The sequence below is a fragment of the Penicillium bovifimosum genome (assembly GCF_028826915.1).
Source record: "Penicillium bovifimosum strain IBT 22155 chromosome Unknown utg000003l_segment0_segment0, whole genome shotgun sequence".
Classification (NCBI taxonomy): domain Eukaryota; kingdom Fungi; phylum Ascomycota; class Eurotiomycetes; order Eurotiales; family Aspergillaceae; genus Penicillium; species Penicillium bovifimosum.
Genome location: NW_026622712.1, coordinates 2,588,180 through 2,610,038, shown reverse-complemented (window position 1 = coordinate 2,610,038; position 21,859 = coordinate 2,588,180). Strand labels below are relative to the sequence as shown.

Sequence of the window (21,859 nt, the reverse complement as noted above, 5' to 3'; positions counted from 1 at the left end):
ATCAAGACCGAAAACAGCCCAGGGGAAGTGCTCCATCCTGCGGGTCTCTCATGTAGATTCCGCAACATCCGCATCAATCGCAGGCAACGGCAGGTATTCCAAATGAGGCCCACCTCTTGAGAAACTGGCATACAGTTTGGCCTTGAGCTTGTCACTGACCCAGGGGACAACGTGACGGGCTGCAAATTTGAGAACCCAGCTATCCTGCGCTTCATAGCGCGTGATCTGGCCCGAGATATCAACGACGGTGTCTGATCGAGGTTTCTGACCGGCAAAGTACTGATCAAAAACACCGGTCAGTTGTTCAAGGGATGGTATAGGGCTCTCCCTTAGCAAGGGTACGAGTCCATTGGTCAAACGGGCAATTCCTTCATAAGCCAAGTTGCCACCCAATCCGGGGTTGATGGTAGCCTGCCGAGGTCGAGAAAGTGAGTATAATAACTTGTCGAATGTTTTGGGGCATTCAAACCTTAGAAACCGAGTCACCCATCAGAACAACCCGATTGTGACTCCATTTTTTGATGACACCTTCTTCAAGGGGCACCATTGTGCCTTTGACTCGAGCGTCCCAAAGGTCCTTGACAGTGTAGCCAGGGCCTACCTGAGAGCTTCCGTACTTCTCAATCGTTTTCTCTGCATCTTCATCCGTGAAGCGCGGGCAATTAGGAGTTCTGGTGACTTGGGCGGCCTTCACGAAAAGGAACCAGAACACAAGCCCATGCACACCAGAGGCGGCAACTGCAGAGTGTTTGTGGTAGTACACGTTGTGAACCATGGCATCTGGCAAGAACTGTTTCTCTGGGTCGTTTCGAGAAACAGCAAAGATGCAATTGTACTCGCTTGTGAAAGCTGCACGGCAGTTTATGTTACTTAGACAGGCGTCAGGGCTAGCAAGGAGATAAGTACGAACCCTCGTTGATCTCTTTAGCGAGAGGTGCATCTGTTGCGCTGATCTTGTCGGCCATCAGCTTTCTCACTTTGCTGTGAATTCCATCTGCGCCTATAAGAATGTGGCCGTGGTGCTGTTTGCCGTCCTCAGTGGTGACGATGACACCATCTGCGGTTTCTTCATATCCACTGACAGCCGTGTGGTCATGCAGCTTTGACTTGTCTTTCACATGGCTGTATAGGACCTCCAGTGCCTTACACCGCTCCATGAAAATAATGGGGCGCTTGAGACTGTAGAAACCCCCAAGGGGAATATGCCATCAGCAAACATCCTTTATGGGCCATTAATCCCTTAAGCCACACAGACACCGTTTCAATTCCTCTTCCATGACAAATAGTGGGGTTATGTATGGTTTAGACCTACATTTCGTGGATGTTGACTAGCACATGTGACTCCTCAAAGCAGTAACCATTGCCGTCATAATGGTTCCGATCCTGCAGAGGTATCACCTGCTTCTCAATGTCTCCCCATACTCCCAACTGCTCTAGGATTCTTATGGTATGCGGGTGAATGCCAATAGAAGCTCCCAGTTGCGTTGCGAACTCTCCTTTCTCAAAGAGCTCATAGTCGATTCCGGCGCGCTCGAAAGCTAGGGCTAGGCCGAGACCCACGAGACTCCCGCCAGCGATGAGGACCTTGAACTGGTCTATGTTTTGATTGGGCGAAGCCATGAATGGGGACGTTGACAGTAAAGATGATTACCCCAAGCGTTAAAGAAGTGATCCCTTTTATCACGCAAATCCTAAGGCATAATCTTAATGTATTATCTTTTTGGCCCCTTTATCATTCACAGCCAAGTCGGCAGTAAGAAAATTGCAAATAAAAAAAAGCGGAGAATACAAGTCACCTCTTGACGCCGAGTGCGCTAAGCGGCTGTGCCGCTGTAGTAGCGGGATTGGACGTCTCAATGGCACGGGTCAGATTGCAGAGTCATTTTTATCTTTTCTTTTCTTCAAGCTCACCCTCCAAAACCACCAGATTAGGAGCACCGTTAGCCTAGTACTATTCTTCCTTGGTTGCGAGTCCGGGGCAATGAACCACAATATGAAGAATGAACTGTGGGCGGGTCTGTGGCTGCCGTGGTCGGATAAATTTGCAGGGGTCACTGAAATGTGGTCTGGTGGCTGAAACTGACAAGGAAGGCTAAGGGTTAGGTAGCTCCACTACTTGAAGTTGATAGGCTGACGATTATCGACTGACCTTCTCCTTTGGACATTAGTCTTCATAAGTTCATTCCCATATTGACCCAAATATACGGAATACGCTAAAGTATAGGGCCCAGGGGTCATCAATGTCTACCCAGTAGAATAAATAATCATGCAGCCACCGGCATGGTTCGATCCTGTCGAGTCCCCAATCCAAGAGACACCTCTTGGCTTACCCCTAATGAGAATTATTCCTTGCCAATCCCAACAGTAACCAGGTTTTCCTAAACACTCCATGGAGGTTAGGCCATATTCAGAGGTCTAATATCCACACTGGATGGGGCGGGCTCATATCCAGCGGGTGTCTTGATATACTCGGGTTATGCTCGGAAGAGCATTACTACTCCGTACTGGGGATGAGAAACGTGCATGGCGCAAGAAAGCAATTGTATGGCGCTATATAAAAAACAAATCGTGCTTTTGGCACAGTCAGGTGATGACATTGTTTAGCTTCAGATCATGGCCTGACCCGAGGTCCCGAGTCATGTCCGAATCTAGAACAAACTGCCGTTATCTATCTTGTGTTGACCAAGTGCCAAGAGCCCAAGACTCGCTAAGGCGGACATTCTGACAGCGGGGAGCAAAAGTACATTGAAGCCCGGACTGAACCTGTCACATTAATGTACATAGCTTGTTTTTCTTTTCTTTTTTCTTCTCTTTTATTGGATCCTTCGTCTCCCACTTGAACTAATAAAACACGCCTCGTCCGGTTCTTCTGCTCGAAATCCGCAACTCGTGTATCCTACTCGCAATATGCAGATGAGCATCCGACCTTCATAATCGCCCATCATGTCTTCTTCACAACCCGAGTTGCAAATTACAGCAGATGAGCGGTATCTACGATCGCTCATATATGGTTTGGTCGCCGGTACGGCATGTTTGTCTTTGATCGTCTGCAGCTTGAGAGTAAGACCCCATCTGGAGAGCTCTTCACCACATTTGATCACCAGGAACTCACGTACTAATCACTCTTACAGCTATATACAAGAGCAGTCGTTATCAAGGTGTTTGGATTGGATGATATTGCTGTTTGCGTCGCATTGGTTCGTGCTGGACTTGTCCCGTCTTCCAAGGCAGTCGGGACGCAAAGACTAACAGTCATTCAATAGGTCATCACGCAAGCTTTCAACGGTCTAGCAATTGCTGTGGCCTACCACGGAGAAGGTTACCACTTTGAAAATGTGTCTCCAGAAGATCGGGCAATCTGGATGAAGGTATGATCAAAACATCTCCACCTCCTTCGCCCTTCGAGCATCTAGCTGAGATTGGACCATCTAGCTCTATTACGTGGCGATGTGCCTGTATCTCTACGTTTCACTGGCAGTGAAGGTGAGCCTACTGTTGTTCTTGCGACGGATCTTCATTAAACGTAAGCTTTCAGTCCGATACGATGGATACCCGGCGCTGACCACATTATTCCTGTTTAGCCTGGATGAATTACCTCACTACGGGCATGATTGTCTTCCAAGTCCTGTTCTCGTTATCCGGCTCTTTTGTTTTGGCTTTCCAATGTACCCCTGCAAGGTATATGGAAGCTCCTATCCACAGCAGTGTCTGTCTATAATACTAACTACCATGACAGGGCCGCCTTTGACTTGACCATTACGAACGCCAAATGCTACACTCAGTACAAGCTTTTCCAAATTACCCTATACCAAGCGGTCCTTATCTTCGTATGCGATGTGATCATTCTGGTTGCGCCACTGATCATTTTGTGCGGACTTAACATGCCCACGCGAAAGATCATTGCTCTGATGGCGATCTTTGGATCAGGTTCGTGCACACCGTCTACTATCTCTATTCCTTTTACCAAAATTGCTAACTTTGACCTGAGGTATAATCGCCTGTATCTCCCCCGTCGTCCGCTTCAGCACCTTAGATTACCTGCGCAGAGGCACAACGGATCTGACTTGTAAGAATGTCCTACTGGACCCTGTCTTGGCTCATACTAACCATCAATCACAGATGACTCGGCCTCATCTCTCTACTGGATGGCTATTGAATTCAATCTTGGCCTCGTCGCCGGCTCTCTCTCCTCTCTAAAACCTTTGCCATTCTTTCGCCGATTCGGATCGAGCACAGACTCACGATACAAGGTCACAACCGGCGGCGATACGCCACACGAGCTCCGCAACGTGAGTGGCAAAGACAACCGAAGTAAGAAAAAGACCATCGGTTCGGGAATGGGGACCACGATACTACAGGATAGTATTAACGAGAGCCAAGAGCGCATCATCCACGTGTGTCAAGAGCGCATCGTCCACGTGACAAAAGCAGACCAAGAGCAAGGCGTGCCAGAGAACAGGTGGTGACACTCGAAACATATGTTATATCTGGTTAGGGACTCAACGTCGACCGTTTTGGCGGGTGTTAAAAAAAATTAATCATTGATTTTGTTCTGAAACAGCCGGGTCCGCTGAGGCACTGTAGATACTCTGAAGACCCTGGGTCGTTACAGGCTTACAGCGGCGTCATAACTCAACTGAAATGGCTTGGAAAGATCCAGAATAGATCAATAGTCTGATTCAACAGAATCACTGAACCTCCTCCTTACCTAGAGTGATAGGATTCGGCATGAAATACCTATGTGCCGAGGCCTGATCTGTGCGTGTCGTGTGCGTGGAGCCATGTGATCGATCATACCTAGATTGGCCTAGTGGATAGCCGATACGTACCTATCCAAGGGTCCGGGCAAGGGAGAAAAATAAAGTTTTGTTTCGGCCCGTCCCTTCATTCACATCATCAGCCTCCTCATCATGGACCTGCGGCGTCTACTCGACACTATCGACCCGCCACCGTCCGTCTCCCATTCTCGACATCGACATCCATCCCCGCCATGGATCTCCGCATCTAATCCTACGAACTTGTTCAGGCGTACAAGGCCCACTCTTTCACCTCTATCGATCTACGCCGTTTTCTGGTGAAAAGGCCGCGCTTGCACGTCGACCGACCGAGCTGACCCAACTCCCTTGGACTTGATTATGGACTCTCCCTCAGTCTGAGATGTCCTCCGGCAGTCTGGGTTCTCCCGTACCGGAAGCGCAATTTGACGCCTACGCCGCTGCCCGAGAGAAGATGTTCATTGTTCGCTAGGCTAGATAAATATCAATCGCTGAATGATGATGACGATACGGTCCATTTCCTGAGGTCTGTCTTCCGATTTCTCCCAACCCAAGGCCAGGCCCACTTGGCCAACGACGTAGAAGACTGCAATGACGACAGCAAACTGCTGCAACTGGCGAAGCACCTGGACACAACTTTGCTGAAGCCGATGTTGGCCACTGGTGGAACTACGCCAGCGATAACACCATCCCCTCTTCCTGGTGTGGAAGACCCTATTGGGGAGCTACTGTCCCTGGAATTCGACTCGGCGACCCTGCGGCAGAGCGAGATACGGCGAATATGCCTACAACGTGACAATTACCAATGCGTAGTGACAAAAGCCTGGGAACATGAGCACAACCCCCCCCCGGTGCACGTACCGCTGACCTTGAAGCCGCTCATATCATTCCGTTTGCCTTTGGGAGTTTTCCGGAGGATGAGCGACTGCGTCATGGGTGCATTTGGCAATGCCTCTACCGCTATTTCCCAACTATCCGTGACCTCTTTCACCGCGGCGCTGAAGACGTCAACCGCATCGACAATGTGATGATGATGGCATCACCCTTACATCGTGAGTTCGGTCGCTTCTCATTTGTCCTAGAGGAGACAAGTGTTTCTGGTCGCTACCGCGTTAAAAATTTCCCCCGATTTCGAAACATCTACTAACCCATTATCCCTGACTTCACGACAATAGCAAGTCACGATCCCCGGTACTCCGCCCCTCATAGTTCTCTGCTCGCCGTGCATGCGGCCGTTAGTAACATCCCGCACGCGACCGGGCGCGGCGAACTGATCGCGAAGACCATGCAGCACCTACGATGGCTAGGCGACTGGATCACTCGTTAGGTGGTTGATTTTCCGTGCCGGGGGGCCTGGACCTAATATAACGAGGATACGTTTCCTTGCGGACAGACGAACGATGGCTAGGATTAGTTACCAGTAATGAAAAAACGTTCGTCTGTCCGCAAGGAAACGTATCCTCGTTATATTAGGTCCAGGCCCCCCGGCACGGAAAATCAACCACCTAACGAGTGATCCAGTCGTCGAGAAAAACTAGCCAGAAGACAAAAGAGACAAGAAAAAGCAGCACTTAGTATCTTAGGACTCTAGAATTTTTACCGCCAAACATACTGTGGAACATAATCGGGACTGTTTTCCGACGGAAATTTCCCTTGGACTATCGGACGGTGCTCATATATTCTTAGGTGAAAAGATACAGGGACAGTAACACATTACTCAGATAGAATTCATGAACATACACCTCGTCAGTTGAAACTTGAAAGCCGAACGCCGAAAAACTCCAAATCTCAAAAGTAAAGTGCTGATGCCAAGCATATGACGGTGGGCCTCTCGGCCAATCATAAAAGAGTAAACGTCGCCCAAGTCACGAGCGCACGACGAAGTCTGCGCCAAGTTCCATAGGACCATACTTGTATGAACCTGACAATACAAGCATCTATCTGGAACTTTTCTATGATTCAAGATCTACAATCTACATATAATAACACGTCGTTACGTGGTACGATCTCATGGACTCGTCAGATCACCAGGGTCCAAGTCAAAACCCGTACCCATACGACACGAGCCGCATCAGTGAACTGCTTAAGCGCAAGCGCCGCACTCGGGGCATCAAGTCATGTTTTCCCTGTCGGCATAGGAAAGTCCGCTGCGATGGTAATACACCATGTTCCAGCTGTGTGCAGCGGCATCATCCAGAGCTATGCTGTTTGCCCTCCTCTAGCTCAGGGCAAGAGCCGCCTGCTTCCGAAGGGAAGGGAAGCGCTTCTATGAATGGGGATAGGGATAATGAAGTCCACAACCACAGGTATGAATCACGAATCGTGTCTCTTTGCTTTTGGTTTCTTTTTTTGCTATTGTGGTACCGCGGATGGAATAATAGCATTTACTATCTTACCTGATATCATCTGCCTTTGAGTGAAACGCGCTGACAAAATTACTAGCAATAATCCCAGAGGAGACCAAAGAGCATGGTCAAGCGAAAGTGCTAATTATCCCCCAGGGATTGATCTCATCCTCAGCCGACTGGAGAAAATGGATAAAGAGATATCTTCTCTCAAGGCCGAGCTTAGGCAGACCCAGTCAAACTCCGGGTCAGGCACAATTGTGCAACCTAATCCGGCATCTACTTCACAAACCCCGTATATGCGGAAGGGGTCAACACTTGCGAAATCGCCCGGAAAGCACTTCGTCGAAGACGCTACCGGTGCCACCATCTTCCTGGGCAGCCATTCTGACCCGCCAGTAGCTCTGGGATGTCGACAAGCTGGGAGTGGCTCAATGCTAGATGATACGATGCTGCTGGATCAACTTGTTCCACGGACATATCCCTTCACGAATTTGTGGAAGCCGGAGCCTGGGGCAGGTGAGATTTATGAGACTTTACCTGACGAATCGGATATTATTCGGTGTGTACCAAGCCCGGAACTATTCTTGTAACTGACAGCATTTTTGTTTGGATACCTGGACTCACATTGGATGTCGATGCTGACTGAATGATCTCAGATACTGGCAAGTCTACCAAACCAGCGTACATCCTTTTTATCCGGCATTGGTAACATATGAGCAATTCAATATCTCGTTGTTCGGATTCCTCAACAAGCGCTCTAGTACTATGCTGGAAAATGAGACCTCGGTGTTAGACGACACGGATTCCTCTTGGCTAGCACTGCTTTTTGCTGTCCTTGCATGTGGAGTCCAGTTCTCGAATGATCCAATCAAGGAACGAGACCTACGCTGTAAGGTATTCAGTAAGTCAACCTGAATTACCTATACCGAGGCTGCTACTAACCGGTCAGTTTGCTCGTCTTTTCAATGCCTCCGGGCCTCCAATTTCTTCAACAACACCAACATGGACCAAATCCAAGCGAAGGCGTTGATCGGACACTGCCTGCGCAACAATCTCGATACTAACAGCGCCTGGATATTGATGGGTAGGGGCATCATGCCCCTAAATGAAGAGGACCAAGCCATGCTGAACCGCTTATAGGGTCAACGATACGTCTTGCGCAGAGCATCGGACTCCACGAAGAGACCGCATCAGACACGCAAAGCTCCACCTCGGAACAGTTCCAACGAAGACGCCTTTGGTATGTGCTTAACTCATTATTGACCTCATAAAACCACCCCTCTAACTCAAACCGCAGGTGGATGCTCTTATGGCAAGACACCTTCCTCTCCTTCACCTACGACCGCCCACCAAACGTGAACAATCTAAGCACCAGCATCCCCCACGACCCAGACGCATGCCCGGGACTATCATTCGCAGAATGCGTCTGCACCCTATGCCAGATCCTTCTCGAGCGAGCACGGCAAGAAAACACAGAAACAGTCAACGAGATATTATCCTTCAAGGGTCGAATGGCCGCGATCTTCGAAACTGCCTCCCCCTTCCTCCAGGACAAAATGAACTGTCGCAGTCTGCAAGAACACCTCGAGCGTCTGGCCCTGAGTATCCATATCTGCTATGCAATCTGTCGGCTCTGCCGGCTGGTTCTGGAGACTGCGGAGTACGCAGCTCATAGTACTGGTGTGGATGTCGATTCTATCAGGATGGAGTGCATCGACCGCGCGGCAGAGGCTGTCGAGAGTTTCTTGGATATGCACCGTCTTGCAGCGACGGTGTGTCGCTCCTGGGCGTTTGTTCATAATGCTGTTAGCTGTGCGCTTACGCTGCAGGGCCTAGTTGCTACTGGACCGCAGCGGTCTCATGCGGATATGCTTGTTAAGCGTTTGATTGCTGTACTGGAGCGCGAGGAACGGCAGTCTGTGTGGCAGGATACGGATACGAATGTGCGATATTTTGGTCCGTATTCACGGGCTCTCAAGGCCTTGCATGAGACTAGTGGAGGGCACTGAATGGTGGGGTGAGCGAGGTAAGACGGGGGAATGTGACGAATACGAGGTACCTACTGAAAAGGTTAACGGCTGATTTATCAGGATGTTTAGTAATCTCTTTGCGATCTTCTCATGTATAAATATCGTCTATTCCTGTATGGTACCTGAATTTCGCTTGAGGTGAACTTCATTTCCCGACCTTCATTACCTCAGGATGTCTACACTTCGCTATTACATCGTCGATGTCTTCTCGTCAATTGCCTACCAAGGCAATCCCCTCGCAGTGGTCGATACCACATCCTCAACCCTCACCGATACCCAAATGAAACTACTAGCACGACAATTCAACCTATCCGAAACAACCTTCGTCTGTCCCCCAGAAAACCCAAAAGCGACCTGGCGCCTGCGATCTTTCCTCCCCAACGGCGTGGAGGTCTTCGGCGCCGGCCACAACTCGCTCGGCGCCTGGTGGTGGATTGCACATTCTGGGAATCTGCCGGAGACCACACAACATGCACCAAATCGACAGACCTATTTCCAGCAACTGGGCGACAACGTCCTTCCAGTTGCAGTGGCGCGGTCGGAGCAGGGAGATCTTGCTATTTCTATGCGTCAGGGGGAACCGCGGTTTTTGAATGAACATGCGGATCTTCAATCCCTTGCTAGATCGGTCGGGATCGGTGCATCTGATTTAGGTCTTGAGTACTTGGACGTCGCGCTCAACCGGGCCGTGGTGGTTACCACATCGCCTGCTCGCCATCTCTTGGTTCCGGTGCGGAGTGTTGAGGCTTTGAGGAGCGTTAGCTTTGCTGATAAAGAGGCGATTTTGAAAGAGCTGGATAGTACTGGGAGTCATGATAGTGGTGTTTATGTTTTCAGTTCTGCGGAGAATGGTTCGGGGTCGAAAATACCGAGATTTGAGGCCCGATTCTTTAGCCCCGGGATGGGAATGGAAGACCCTGCTACAGGCTCGGCTGCTGGGCCTTTGGCTGCTTACTTGTGGGAGAATGGTGCGCTGGGTGTCTCTGATGGAGGAGTCAAGATTGAAGTTTTGCAGGGGGTGCAGACGGGGAGGAGATGCTTGATGAACGTGGGCATTGAGCCGGACCGAGGGTCAATTGGGATTACGATTTCAGGAACGGGTGTTCTCGTTGCAGATGGCAATATTGTGATTCCTGGCTCTGGAATTTCCTTTTGAGGGGTTGATATAAGGTGGATGCGATGTGAGGTATAAACGTGTCTTGAATTCTTTTGTACATAGTATTTGCCATCTCATAGTCTAACAACCTAATAACCGTTTCAACGCCAGGCCCAATCAATGATCCACACTCTAGGCAGTGGGATTTCTTCTCTTGGCCCGAACATAGAAGTTCAACGGGCGAATCAACTGGAACTCAGGATCATACTCGACAGCCTCAAGACCCTCGCGGGTAAACTCGTAACGCGAGACAAGCTCCGACAACAAGATCTTGACCTCTAGCAGCGCGAAGTTGAACCCAATACAGCCACGAGGGCCAGTGGCGAACGGAATATAAGCGCAACGGTGCTTGTTCTTGGTCTCGTCGGTAGTCCAGCGATCAGGATCAAAGCGGAAGGGATCACGCCAGACTTCAGGGTTGGTGTGGATGGAATAAAGGTTGGGAACGAGGACACTGTCAGGAGGCAAGCGGTACCCGCCGGGCAAGACAACGTCAGTTTTCGTTGTGCGGCCGGGCTGGAAGGAGGCGTTGTGAAGGCGCTGTGTTTCCTTGACGAAGGAATCCAGGAATGTCAGGCTGTGGGCAAACTCGGGCGTCCATTCGACATCGCCGTTTGCAACCCCGCGCTCACACAGTTCTTCGTAAAGGCGGTCTTGGGCGCCTTCGTAGGTAACGAGGCAGTAGAGGAGCCATGACATCAGAGCGGAGGTAGTTGTGAATCCGGCACCGGTGACAATGAGCATGTTGGCGACGATCAGGCCTTCGGGGAATTTTTGGCCTTGCTCGTCGACTGTGTTGAGGAGATAGTCAACCACGCAAGATGCCTCGGTGGCGGCTTGAGCCATGGGCATACCCTCAATGCCCGACCCCTTGACGAGATCGATCTTTTCCTGAAGCAGGGAGTAGATGGTCTTCTGGACGAGCTTGAGACGCGCAGGGTCGCCGAAGGGAAGATGGCGGTACCATTCACCGCGAGCGGTGATCTTCTTATTGAGAGACAGCAGGCTGGCGATGTTGGTAACGATGGGGTGCAAAGGGGCGTCGACATGGGTGAAATGTTCGAAGTCGGTGTTCAGGGAGAATTTGCCAATGGTCTGCGACGCAAGCTTGATCATGTACTGGTAGGCGTTCCAGGATTTGCCTTGAGCATCAAGTTCATCGAACACTGCAAAGGACTGGCGCGCACACTCTTGCATCAACGGGGTATAGTGACGCACTGCCTTAGGACCCATTGCAGGTGGCAGGAATTTGTGGGCCAACCGCCAGTTCTCGGTTTCGGTATCTCCGATGAAGATGGCAGTGTTGTCCTTGACACCCCAGAGAGGGTGGTTCTCGTTGATCTTCTTGGTCATGTAGACTGATTCAGAGAGGGCGACAGCTGCCACTTCCGGGCTATCGGTGAGGTATGTCGTTTTGCCCATGTTGGTGGTCTTGATAACATGGCCATATTTGCGGAATAGTCGGTAGTGGTTGCCCAGGTGGTCGGGGAAGATCTCATAATAGCTACCAACGAGGGGCAGGCCCTCGGGGCCCTGGGGACTCTGAACTGCCTGTCCATCGACGCGGAGACCGATTGGTGTAGTTTGTGATGAGGGTGTGCTGGAGATTTCTTCTACTGTAGAGAGCTCCTGCTCGTTTTCACCGTAGTGGAAGGTCAAGCCTGATCTGGTTAGCGAACGGCCTGCATTCGCAGAGATATCCATACATACCCATTGGCTGAGCCACATGAAACACTGCTCCTACAGCGCGCTTGACATCTTCCAGCTTCCACTTGGAATCAAGTGTTACAGACTGGGCCGTTGACACTTCATCTCCGATCAAGTAGAAAACAGGATCGGAGGTCTGTGGTGATGCTAGTGGAATAGGCATGCTTGCTTTTGTTAATGTGAAATGTCAAATCTTTCAAGACCATCGCACGAGCTGCTCTTAAATATCTGGACTCGGGCCGAGCTCATTGGCAGACGGCGGTATCCGAGATATCCAGCGCCGCTGGCCGGTGGAGCCCATTTGCAATTCAGCAGTAAGTAGGATATAAAATGATCGACAATGATAGATCCGACGTCCGGGCGAACTTCGCACGAGAACGGTTGTGGCAGATCGTCATTCTGGGCCAGGGAAAAGGAGGTGATTGGGTGAATCTGAGTGTTCCGGGTAACTTGCCGTTTTTCACTGGCTCGGTCGAGGGATGCCGAGTGGGGCCCCGAGCCCTGAGCCCGAGGGAGTCCGAAAACAAAGACGAGACCCGGAGGTGGATTCGTTACATTTATATAAATGTTTTGGTTTCTTCATTCGACGGGATATAACTATTCACATCAATATTTCAAAATGTACACTTTGGAAGAAGTACAGAAACACAATAAGCCAGACGATGTCTGGATTATTCTACACAACAAAGTCTACGATGTGACCAAGTACCTCGAAGACCACCCTGGTGGCAGCGCTATCTTGATTGAGGTTGCTGGTACAGATGCTACTGAGGCTTTCGAAGAGATTGGTCATTCTGACGAGGCACGCGACGAGTTGGCTCAATACCACGTCGGTGACCTTCCTGATGAGGTATACTTCAAGCCCTATCTCAATACTTAGACCAGTCAACTGATCAGATGTGAATAGGAACACGCCGAGTCCATTGAGGTCTACCGCCCGACATTCGAACAAGTAGCGCAGACAGCTGTCATCCAGGTCAAGCCCACACCCAATCGTGCTCGCTCTGTAGCCCTCTCCGCGCTCAAACTTGGCCTGGTTGGCGCCCTGGGAGGTGTGGCTTTCTCTGGCTACACCAATGGATGGGGACAATTTGCAACCCTGTTCAAGAAGTTTTCAGACAATGCCTCAAATCTACTGCCCAGCCACCCCAACTCATCCGGCCAGTTCTGGTCTGGCTTCGGTATCGCCAGTGTCACCCAGATGACCCTCACTCTCGGTTTGACCCTGTGGATCTCGACCAAGCTCGACGTCCAGCAAGAGTTCACTCATCACGTTCCTCACCGTATCTCTCGTTCCGACAAACTACATATCCGCAAGAAGGTCTCATCAACCAAACCCACCCCCAAGGCTATCGCACAACCTCCCCTCGACCCCCGCCAATTCAAGAACTTCCCCCTCACCCGCAAGGAAGTCGTCTCCCCCAATGTGTACCGCTTCACTTTTGGCCTCCCCAACCCTAGTGATATCCTCGGTCTCCCCACAGGCCAGCACATTGCTCTGCGCGCCACCATCAACGGAAAGAGCGTCTCCCGCTCCTACACACCCATCTCTAACAACACCGACTTGGGCCGCATCGAGCTCCTGGTCAAGGTCTACCCTCAAGGCCTGATGACCAAGCACCTCGAGCAGATGGAGATCGGTGACACAATCGAGATCCGTGGTCCGAAGGGCGCCATGCAGTACTCCACTTCTTATGCCAAGCACATCGGTATGATCGCCGGTGGTACCGGTATCACGCCGATGTACCAGCTTATCCGTGCCATCTGTGACGACAAGGAAGATACCACCAAGATGACCTTGCTGTATGCGAATAACACTGAGGAAGACATCTTGCTGCGCAAGGAGCTGGATGACTTTGCTCGTGAGAACCCGGACAAGTTCTCTGTCCAGTATGTGCTGTCGCAGCCTGGTGAGACCTGGACTGGTCACCGGGGATTTGTCTCTCAGGGTTTGATTGAGACTTACTTGGCGCCTGCCGATGATGACAATAAGATGCTGCTGTGCGGGCCTCCGCCTATGATTAACGCGATGAAGAAGACTCTCTCTGTGTTGGGTTGGAAAGATCCTAGTGCTGTTTCCAAGGCCACAGATCAGGTTTTCTTGTTTTAAGGAGGTTGGATTGGAGGGAGGCGTTTGATATGGTCTGGGAAATTGTACAAAAGTTTGGTTGACATAGAACATGGAGATAGACAGAATACCAACAATTAGTTACAGTCACAGTGATACTAGTAGCCTCCCACTCATTTCGGTATATCCTTTCTTCGGATAATCCTTACTGTGTACTATTTAGGGCTATTCATGCAAAGTATGCAACTTGGATGCCTCAGGATAAATCCGATGACGTCGACTCTCAGCCACCAAAATGCTTGTTCCAATTAAAACTGTGGCTTGTTCCACATTGCTTCTAGAACCTTTCACATACCGATCGGCCTTGGCGAAATGTTTCGACATAGCGGAACTCAGTCATACTGATTAGTATCGGACTTAGCTTGTGGTTGGCGCAAGTTGCAAATTGCAATCTATTTGTCGATCATCAACATTCAACGTGGAACCTCGCTTCCGTCTAGAATCCTCAACAATAGAATTCAGCCTTTCCTGCCTTATATTGGTGTTCGTCAATTCCACCACTAGACAGACATGTTCTGCGGTACTTGAGTGAAGAATCTCTTCCAATGAGACATGACGCCAACGTGATACGGAGTACATTCTTATCTCTTCCATTGTGGGGTTTAGGGCGTTTCCATCTTCCTCCGAACTGAGTCCGTAACATCTCCGCGACTCCGAGCCGAACTCACCAGCCGAATTGATTCCGATACAGTGTAGGACCCGAGTCTACCGGTGATTTTTATTGGAGCAGAAGTGTTGCAGCCGTGATATCCGCGTCTATCTCCATGATTTCCCTGCTTATAACTCCTTATAATGCCGGGTTCCGGTGGCGGAGCTTGAAGGCATGGTGAATAGCCCTGGTTGGCGAGAAGTATTGTGGCCCATACACCGAGGAGCTCTTGATGGAGCTTGTTGTAAATCTCGATCTGGAATCTTGGAAATAGAGAGAATATATAAGGGAAGCTTACAATCTGCTGTCACCCTGGTGATATACTATTTCCCCAAATAAAGTCCTTCGGCTCCCACGTCATATCGATATACCTACCTTTACATACATCGATACCATCTCACGAGCCTCCTTACCATTACCATCCATACATCCCTCCACCCCAAATGACCATCAAGCCCAGAACTGATCGTCCCGTCGCGGTCATCGGAGGCGGCGTCCTCGGCCGCCGCATTGGCTGTATCTTCATCGCGGCCGGCTACAACGTTAACATTCGGGATCCCTCGCCGGCGGCTCTCCACGATGCCGCAGATTACATTGACACCCACAAGGTTGAGTTTTCCTTGATGCCGCGCATTCACAAGGATCGCGAGAGCTCCGTTTCCCAGGTTGCTCAGGTTGATCTCGAGACGAGCACCTCCGCGCCGTTCGGCATCTGCAAGACTTTCACTGAGATCGAGCCGGCTGTTGCCAATGCTTGGTTGGTCATTGAGGCTGTGCCTGAAATCTTGCAGTTGAAGATTGATACGCTGGCCGAATTGGATAAACTCGCTCCTAAGGATTGCTTGATCGGCTCCAACAGCTCGTCGTTCAAGTCGAAACTGATGCTTGTGAACGTTGCTCCCGAGCGATACGATAAAGTCTTCAACATTCACTTCACTATGCCCCCTGCTATCCGAACTGTCGAGCTGATGACCTCCGGCCACACTGATCCCAAGGTGTTCCCTTACTTGGAAGACGTCTTGGGCGAGTGCGGCATGTTACCTGTGACTGCTCGTCGCGAATCCACCGGGTATGTATTCTTTCCGGGTTGTTTCCTGTATAGACCAGCAAACTGACTCGATGGCATATAGATTCATTTTCAACCGCCTGTGGGCTGCAATCAAGCGCGAAATCATGCACATCCTCTCTGAGGGTGTCAGCGACCCCAGAGAAATCGATCTCCTCTGGGAACATATGTTCAAGAACGGCCCCCTACCCTGCCAACTGATGGATCAGATCGGCCTCGACACCGTCGCCTTCATCGAAGACAACTACATTCAAGAGAAGGGATACGACGCCGGCCCTACCGTTGACTGGCTGCGCCGTGAATACATCGAGAAAGGACGAATCGGGAAGAAGAGCGAAAAGGGCGGCCTCTACCCTCCCCTCCCCAAATCCTCCGAAGCCAACCCGGCCAACTCTCCCAGCGCCAGCGCCGTCAAAGACATCTACCTCCTAGACGTCGGTCTCGGCGGCAATGCCAAAGACGTGTCGCAAGTCCACTCGAATGGCAAGATCCTGCGTCTGAACCTCGCTACCCAGAAATTGACACCAGTCATGGTCGGTCAGAGTCTACCTGACGGTATCGACGTGTCACCGTCGATGAAGCGCATCTTCTGGACGAATATGGGCCGCAGCACGGCCAGCTGCGATGGGTCGGTCTGGTCGGCTGATTTAGATGGCGGTGATGTCAAGTGTCTGGTCCCCGCCGGTGACGTCCACACCCCCAAGCAGATTGCAGCTATCGAGTCCCGGAAGCAGATCTACTTCTGTGACCGGGAGGGCACCGGCATCCATCGCTGTGATTACGATGGCGGCAACCATGTCGTCCTGGTGCAGCGTCGTGTAGATCCCGGTACGAGCTTGTTGGATCAGATGACGAATTGGTGTGTGGGTGTTGCTGTCGATGACCAGCGCGGTCTCATTTACTGGACTCAGAAGGGTCCTTCCAAGGCTGGTCGCGGCCAGATCTTCTGTGCTAGTCTGGATATCCCCGCTGGTGAGACTGCCGAGACTCGTACCGATATCAGGCATCTGTTCAATAATCTGCCGGAGCCTATTGATATCGAGCTTGATACGGCGACTCAGACTTTGTACTGGACGGATCGCGGTGAGCACCCTCTGGGTTGCACGCTGAACCGCGCTTATGTCGGTGGTGAGGATGTGGATATGGAAAAGGTTATCTTGGCGCGTCACTTCCACGAGCCCATTGGTCTCAAGTTGGATAAGGCCAACAAGGTTGTTTATGTGGCTGATCTCGGCGGTAGCTTGTACTCGGTTTCGCTGGAGGATGGAGTCAAGACCGAACTTGTGCGCAACGATGCCTGCTACACTGGTCTGACTCTTGTTTGAGAGAAAGCGTACGTAAATGTAAATAGAATGTTGGACAGAGTATAATTGCAAGCGATTCTTCAGCTCAAGTTTACCCCAACATTGCAATGATCCCCCCACGCAGTATGGGGTAATGAAACCAAGCTAGCGATAAAATGCTACTCCGTACTTTATTGTGCATATTAATTGAGGGGTAATATGCCCGATAAACGCCCGAGGAGACTGAAGAAAGAGTTGAAGCCCGAGTTGATACAAACCGGACTCTAAAGACATCACCACTGACCACTCCCAGCCCTAACTCGACCCTCAATCTCAAATTCCGGGGAAGCCAAGAAGTCTAACCGACGATCAGGGCATCATAACATTGAGTCCGATTGAAACATCTCCAACCCATTGATATATGCTGTAGCCTGTAGACCTGCATCATGCATGTACATGTACCCAAACAAGATGTAAAACACTTCAACCGAAATGTTTGCCCCTTCCAACCGCCAACCCCCCACGTACTACACAACTCCACCAAAACACGTCGATCCATTCCAAAACAACACGGAGCAATGACCTCGCACGCGAGGTTACATGTAATAAATGCCATCTTTTCCTCCTTCCTCCCTAACCTTCTACTACCAACACAAGATACAACCCATGAACTAAGACCATAACAACGCCACGGACCTCCTTACACAGTCCTCAAAATGCACATCCAAACCCTCCTCCCCTTCCTCACCATCCTCACAACAACACTCGCCAAACCAGCCCATCTCTACGCAACACACTACGACGGAACCGTCTACACCCTCACTCTAAACACCGACAACAATGAGCTCGCCATCACTCAGACTCTCGATACCTGCGGCGACATGCCAAGCTGGTTAACCCTCGACCCGAGAACGCGGACAGTCTACTGCTCCGATGAAACGGGCACGGCGGATCCGTCAACTCATGGCTCATTGACTTCCCTGCATGTCGCGCCGGATGGATCGCTACATGAGATGGCAGTTACGGAGGCGGTTGGTGGTGGTGTGAATAGTGTGATCTATGAGGCGGACAATGGGGGGAAGTTTATTGCGATTGCGCATTAGTATGTTGTCCTTCCTACATTATTCTTAAAGAAAGGGAAAAAAAGAGGGAGAAAGGGAAAAATGCTAATATTTGACACAGCGGCGGCTCCGCACTATCAACCTTCGCACTACCCATTGAAGCAAATCGACCAGCTTTACAAGAATTCCACTTCAATCTAACACACCCAGGCAAAGTAGCGCAACAAGACGCCTCGCACCCGCACCAGGTCTTCCTCGATCCAACCGGTTCATTCATCCTCAGTCCAGATCTAGGTGCTGATCTGCTACGCGTGTATGCGATTGAAGATGGTCCATCGGGCAAACTGTCAGCCTGTCCGAGTTTGAACGTGACATTCGGCAGTGGGCCGCGACATGGCGTTTTCTGGACTGACGGTACGGATGGATCTGCCGTTAGTGGAGTTACGCATTCGCGCAAGATGGCGGCTGTCGGGCAGACGATGCTGTATCTTGTTAATGAGATTGGTGGCACGATGATGGTGTATGATGTTTCGTATTCGCGGTCGGGATGTTTGTCGTTTGAGAAGACGCAGACGGTTGTGCCGTATCCCGGTGGTGTTATGCCTGAGGGGGCGACGCCGGCGGAGATTCGTCACGTTGGAGATGTGCTTTATGTTTCTATTCGGACTGATCAGGGTTTTGCGCCGAGTGATTCGATGGTTGTGTTGGATCGGGATGCAGAGGATGGGTCGGTTACGGTGCGGGACTCGGTGTCTGCGTTGGGGAAGGTGCCGAGGACGTTTGTGATTAATAAAGCTGGGAATTTGGTTGCGATTGGGAATCAGGCTTCGGCGAATGTTGCTGTTGTGAGGAGGGATCCGGAGACTGGGGACTTGGGGGAGGAGGTCGCTGTTCTACAGGTTGGAGAGCCTGGGGAGGTTGGGACTTCGACGGGACTTAGCAGTGTCATCTGGGATGAGTAGATTGGCAGTATATAAATCAAGATTGAAGGGAAGGTTGTGCCTGACTACTCCTATCATCCCTCTCTATGAACAGCATAAAGCATTGAAGTACAAGTTCGCATCACACAGATATAACGGGCATCAAACAGCATGTACCTCATGACCAAAAGACGGGTCCAAGCCCCATGCGTAGTGAAAGAAAAGACCTCTTCGAACCAAGAAAGAAAAACCAGCTTCTTTAAGTTTCTGTTGGCTGTCGGAGACCTGCACCGATACCAGGTCTGGGGGAAACCTTGAAGCAACTCCTGCGACGGTGGGATGGACTTGCCATATCGCAGTTGAAAAAGGAACCAAAATAAAAACAGTATAAGAATGAACGTGTATAAAACATCAGTCGTAAATGCGTAAAGCCATATGCAGGCGGTCTTGAAATCGTTCATTTGATATCAATTTGGAAGGCTTTCCATTGCCCTCCCACAGTTCGACATCGTGGACATCCACGAGGACCAGGGTAACTTGTCGGCCCTTGAGATCCATTGTTTAAATGCCCGTTTCCTGGAGTCCGGAATGAAGAGGGCGGACTGCCAATGAACGCGCCCACACATTCGCGACAAACTCCACAGATGCACTCCGTGCACGCATAGCATTCATTCAAAGCAGAAGGTCGTTTGCAATTGGCGCAGAAAACTTGGACCTCTTTGTTGCGGAAGGACGATGGAGTCGGATTAGAGAATCGGTGGTGTGGACGTTGGATGGGTGGTATAAGATTCAGGACTGGACTTGAATCCGAATTCACGGACGGTGCCACTCCTGAAACCGAGGAGGCAAAGTTCCTGCCGGATGCTGAAGACATCGAGTCGAGTGATGATTCAATGGATGGGAATGGTTCCAAATCGTTGTCACGACGGTGAGTATCGAACGGCGGTGGAGTCAAGGCTTTGTGCAGGGGTGAGGCGGCGTAGGAATGCCCTGGGAATTGCCGATGTGAAGAAATAGGAGGCAGTCCCGTGGATTGGAAAGCGGGTGGTAGCGAAGACCGATTTTTCACAGAAGGAGCCGACGTCACGTTGGAGAGTAGTGGGGCAATCGTGGGAGACGGACCGGCCTGCAGAAATGGCGCATTAGCACCGATTTAAAAAAAAGGTTTAACATTGCTTTCAACCCACCTCAGAATAGCGCTCATCATCTGCTTCGGTCGCTGACGTCGCAGCTTCAATCAAATCCTCCCAGCGCTTGCCTTGCGCCCAGGCCGCGGTCTGCGGCTCTGCTGAAAGCGCTTTGCGGTCAGTAAGACTGGGTCGCCGTCCGAACTCCTTGGACTTGGGCCGATCCTGCTTGGGTTTGCGGGCCGATTGACTGATCGACGATTTGCGCGGACGGGAATATTTGTCTCGTCGCTGAATTGGCGGTAATGTGGATGAGCGACCGGGCGGAGAGTGATTGAGGATGGATGGAAGAAGCTCGCGAGGACGGGGCGAAAATTGCGGGAGAGACTCCTGCTTGAAATGATCACGCAGCGGGGGCAGTTCAATTCCGCGCATGCGCGGATGACTCAAGTCGGTATCAGAATGGGTATCCTGGGGAAATGCGGGTCAGTGCCACCGTGGAGATACTTAGGGCTGGAAGCCCAACACAAGTCCGGAGTGACAAACCATGTCTGTGTCCCAGTCAGAGGCCAGTCTATGGTGGTGCAATTGTGCCAGCGCAACTGCCGCGGTGGCCGCCGCTGGGTGAGGTTCATCAGCTCGAGGGGTAACCGGAGAGCCGGCATCAGCGACATAGATGTCCCTTTCCGGCGCCACATCTGTGGGTAGCCGTCAGTATGGCGCGGAGAGAGCAAGAGAAAAATCGCTCAACACAAGCAAATCAAAAACTGACCGTGAGGTCGCCGGGGTTGGGCGGGTTCTGGCGGAGATAGCTGCACACGTTGCTCAGGCGGGGTGTTCACCATCAGCAGGAAGCTCTCCTCGGTCGCCGGGAGCTTCGGGATGTAGTGATTCGGATGCGCACGTCGAATGTGCTCCTGCATAGATCGATAGCGTTTTTCCTGGAGCACCAACCAAATTAGTTTTGACTCAAAGTTGCACGGGGTTATGCCGATAGCTTTCGCATCCGGGGGGTGATAAGTGGGGGTTCGGGCAAATCACTCACCCCTAGACATCGCTTGCGACAATTGGAACCGTCGTTATTCTTCAAGGGACAGACGACCTCATTGTTGGCATCGGTCACCGAGAAGGAGCTAGTCAGTGAGCTTCGGGGAGGCATGGTGCATAGGTCATCCGAGATGCCGGGATGAGTCGAGATTGAAGATCAGAGAAGAGGGGCGACAAAAAGGTCAAGCACAGACAGGGTTTATGTGAACAATAGGATATGCAGGATATGTTCAAGGGCAGAAAAGAAGAAAGTGAAGATCTGAAGTGGGAAAAAAAGAAGAAAGAGGGTGGCTCATACATTCAGAGTACTTCGAGGGCCCTCCGTCCGTAGTTGTGGGTGAAAGTCACTGGGGTGTATTACGGGTAATTACGCACTTCGCCTCTTAAGGTTATTCTTGTCCTTTCGAATTTTTCTTTTGGGGGATTTTGTGGTTTTGCTATTTTTATGATTTTACTAGATTTAATGTCTTTTTCTAGTCAGGAACAGTTTGCTTGAATCTGATCTTACTATGAATTTTACTTTACTGCATAGTTCGAGCTCACATACGTGGCTATCGTCCCT

General features: G+C 50.8%; 11 protein-coding genes across 11 annotated transcripts; 8 read left to right on the top strand and 3 right to left on the bottom strand.

Moving 5' to 3' along the window:
* Window positions 1-48: 48 nt before the first annotated feature.
* Window positions 49-1,620, bottom strand: N7515_004027 (FAD-dependent oxidoreductase; the record flags this gene model as incomplete). Its single annotated transcript, XM_056664771.1, has 4 exons — window positions 49-411; window positions 470-849; window positions 911-1,179; window positions 1,313-1,620. 4 exons carry the CDS (start codon window positions 1,618-1,620, stop codon window positions 49-51), a joined length of 1,320 nt encoding a protein of 439 aa, XP_056523828.1.
* Window positions 1,621-2,980: 1,360 nt separating this feature from the next.
* N7515_004026 (uncharacterized protein) lies at window positions 2,981-4,466 on the top strand (the record flags this gene model as incomplete). Its single annotated transcript, XM_056664770.1, has 8 exons — window positions 2,981-3,022; window positions 3,132-3,197; window positions 3,264-3,368; window positions 3,433-3,523; window positions 3,582-3,678; window positions 3,737-3,927; window positions 3,989-4,066; window positions 4,120-4,466. The coding sequence occupies 8 exons, from the start codon at window positions 2,981-2,983 to the stop codon at window positions 4,464-4,466; spliced, it is 1,017 nt and encodes a 338-aa protein (XP_056523827.1).
* Window positions 4,467-5,157: 691 nt separating this feature from the next.
* On the top strand, window positions 5,158-5,803 carry N7515_004025 (uncharacterized protein; the record flags this gene model as incomplete). The annotated part of the gene is given in 2 exon segments (XM_056664769.1): window positions 5,158-5,231; window positions 5,248-5,803. 2 exon segments carry the CDS (start codon window positions 5,158-5,160, stop codon window positions 5,801-5,803), a joined length of 630 nt encoding a protein of 209 aa, XP_056523826.1.
* Window positions 5,804-5,805: 2 nt separating this feature from the next.
* On the top strand, window positions 5,806-6,102 carry N7515_004024 (uncharacterized protein; the record flags this gene model as incomplete). The annotated part of the gene is made up of 2 exons (XM_056664768.1): window positions 5,806-5,866; window positions 5,951-6,102. 2 exons carry the CDS (start codon window positions 5,806-5,808, stop codon window positions 6,100-6,102), a joined length of 213 nt encoding a protein of 70 aa, XP_056523825.1.
* Window positions 6,103-6,785: 683 nt separating this feature from the next.
* On the top strand, window positions 6,786-9,132 carry N7515_004023 (Zn(II)2Cys6 transcription factor; the record flags this gene model as incomplete). The annotated part of the gene is made up of 6 exons (XM_056664767.1): window positions 6,786-7,081; window positions 7,218-7,682; window positions 7,780-8,024; window positions 8,073-8,207; window positions 8,264-8,363; window positions 8,421-9,132. The coding sequence occupies 6 exons, from the start codon at window positions 6,786-6,788 to the stop codon at window positions 9,130-9,132; spliced, it is 1,953 nt and encodes a 650-aa protein (XP_056523824.1).
* Window positions 9,133-9,325: 193 nt separating this feature from the next.
* N7515_004022 (PhzF family phenazine biosynthesis protein) lies at window positions 9,326-10,309 on the top strand (the record flags this gene model as incomplete). The annotated part of the gene is made up of 1 exon (XM_056664766.1): window positions 9,326-10,309. The coding sequence occupies one exon, from the start codon at window positions 9,326-9,328 to the stop codon at window positions 10,307-10,309; it is 984 nt and encodes a 327-aa protein (XP_056523823.1).
* Window positions 10,310-10,441: 132 nt separating this feature from the next.
* Window positions 10,442-12,179, bottom strand: N7515_004021 (cytochrome P450; the record flags this gene model as incomplete). Its single annotated transcript, XM_056664765.1, has 2 exons — window positions 10,442-11,970; window positions 12,020-12,179. 2 exons carry the CDS (start codon window positions 12,177-12,179, stop codon window positions 10,442-10,444), a joined length of 1,689 nt encoding a protein of 562 aa, XP_056523822.1.
* Window positions 12,180-12,635: 456 nt separating this feature from the next.
* N7515_004020 (Cytochrome b5) lies at window positions 12,636-14,126 on the top strand (the record flags this gene model as incomplete). The annotated part of the gene is made up of 2 exons (XM_056664764.1): window positions 12,636-12,866; window positions 12,924-14,126. The coding sequence occupies 2 exons, from the start codon at window positions 12,636-12,638 to the stop codon at window positions 14,124-14,126; spliced, it is 1,434 nt and encodes a 477-aa protein (XP_056523821.1).
* Window positions 14,127-15,236: 1,110 nt separating this feature from the next.
* N7515_004019 (Dehydrogenase multihelical) lies at window positions 15,237-17,184 on the top strand (the record flags this gene model as incomplete). Its single annotated transcript, XM_056664763.1, has 2 exons — window positions 15,237-15,862; window positions 15,924-17,184. The coding sequence occupies 2 exons, from the start codon at window positions 15,237-15,239 to the stop codon at window positions 17,182-17,184; spliced, it is 1,887 nt and encodes a 628-aa protein (XP_056523820.1).
* A 674-nt stretch (window positions 17,185-17,858) lies between these two features.
* Window positions 17,859-19,165, top strand: N7515_004018 (lactonase family protein; the record flags this gene model as incomplete). Its single annotated transcript, XM_056664762.1, has 2 exons — window positions 17,859-18,244; window positions 18,325-19,165. The coding sequence occupies 2 exons, from the start codon at window positions 17,859-17,861 to the stop codon at window positions 19,163-19,165; spliced, it is 1,227 nt and encodes a 408-aa protein (XP_056523819.1).
* A 415-nt stretch (window positions 19,166-19,580) lies between these two features.
* Window positions 19,581-21,409, bottom strand: rfeD (uncharacterized protein; the record flags this gene model as incomplete). The annotated part of the gene is made up of 5 exons (XM_056664761.1): window positions 19,581-20,249; window positions 20,311-20,721; window positions 20,797-20,948; window positions 21,023-21,191; window positions 21,296-21,409. The coding sequence occupies 5 exons, from the start codon at window positions 21,407-21,409 to the stop codon at window positions 19,581-19,583; spliced, it is 1,515 nt and encodes a 504-aa protein (XP_056523818.1).
* Window positions 21,410-21,859: the final 450 nt, after the last annotated feature.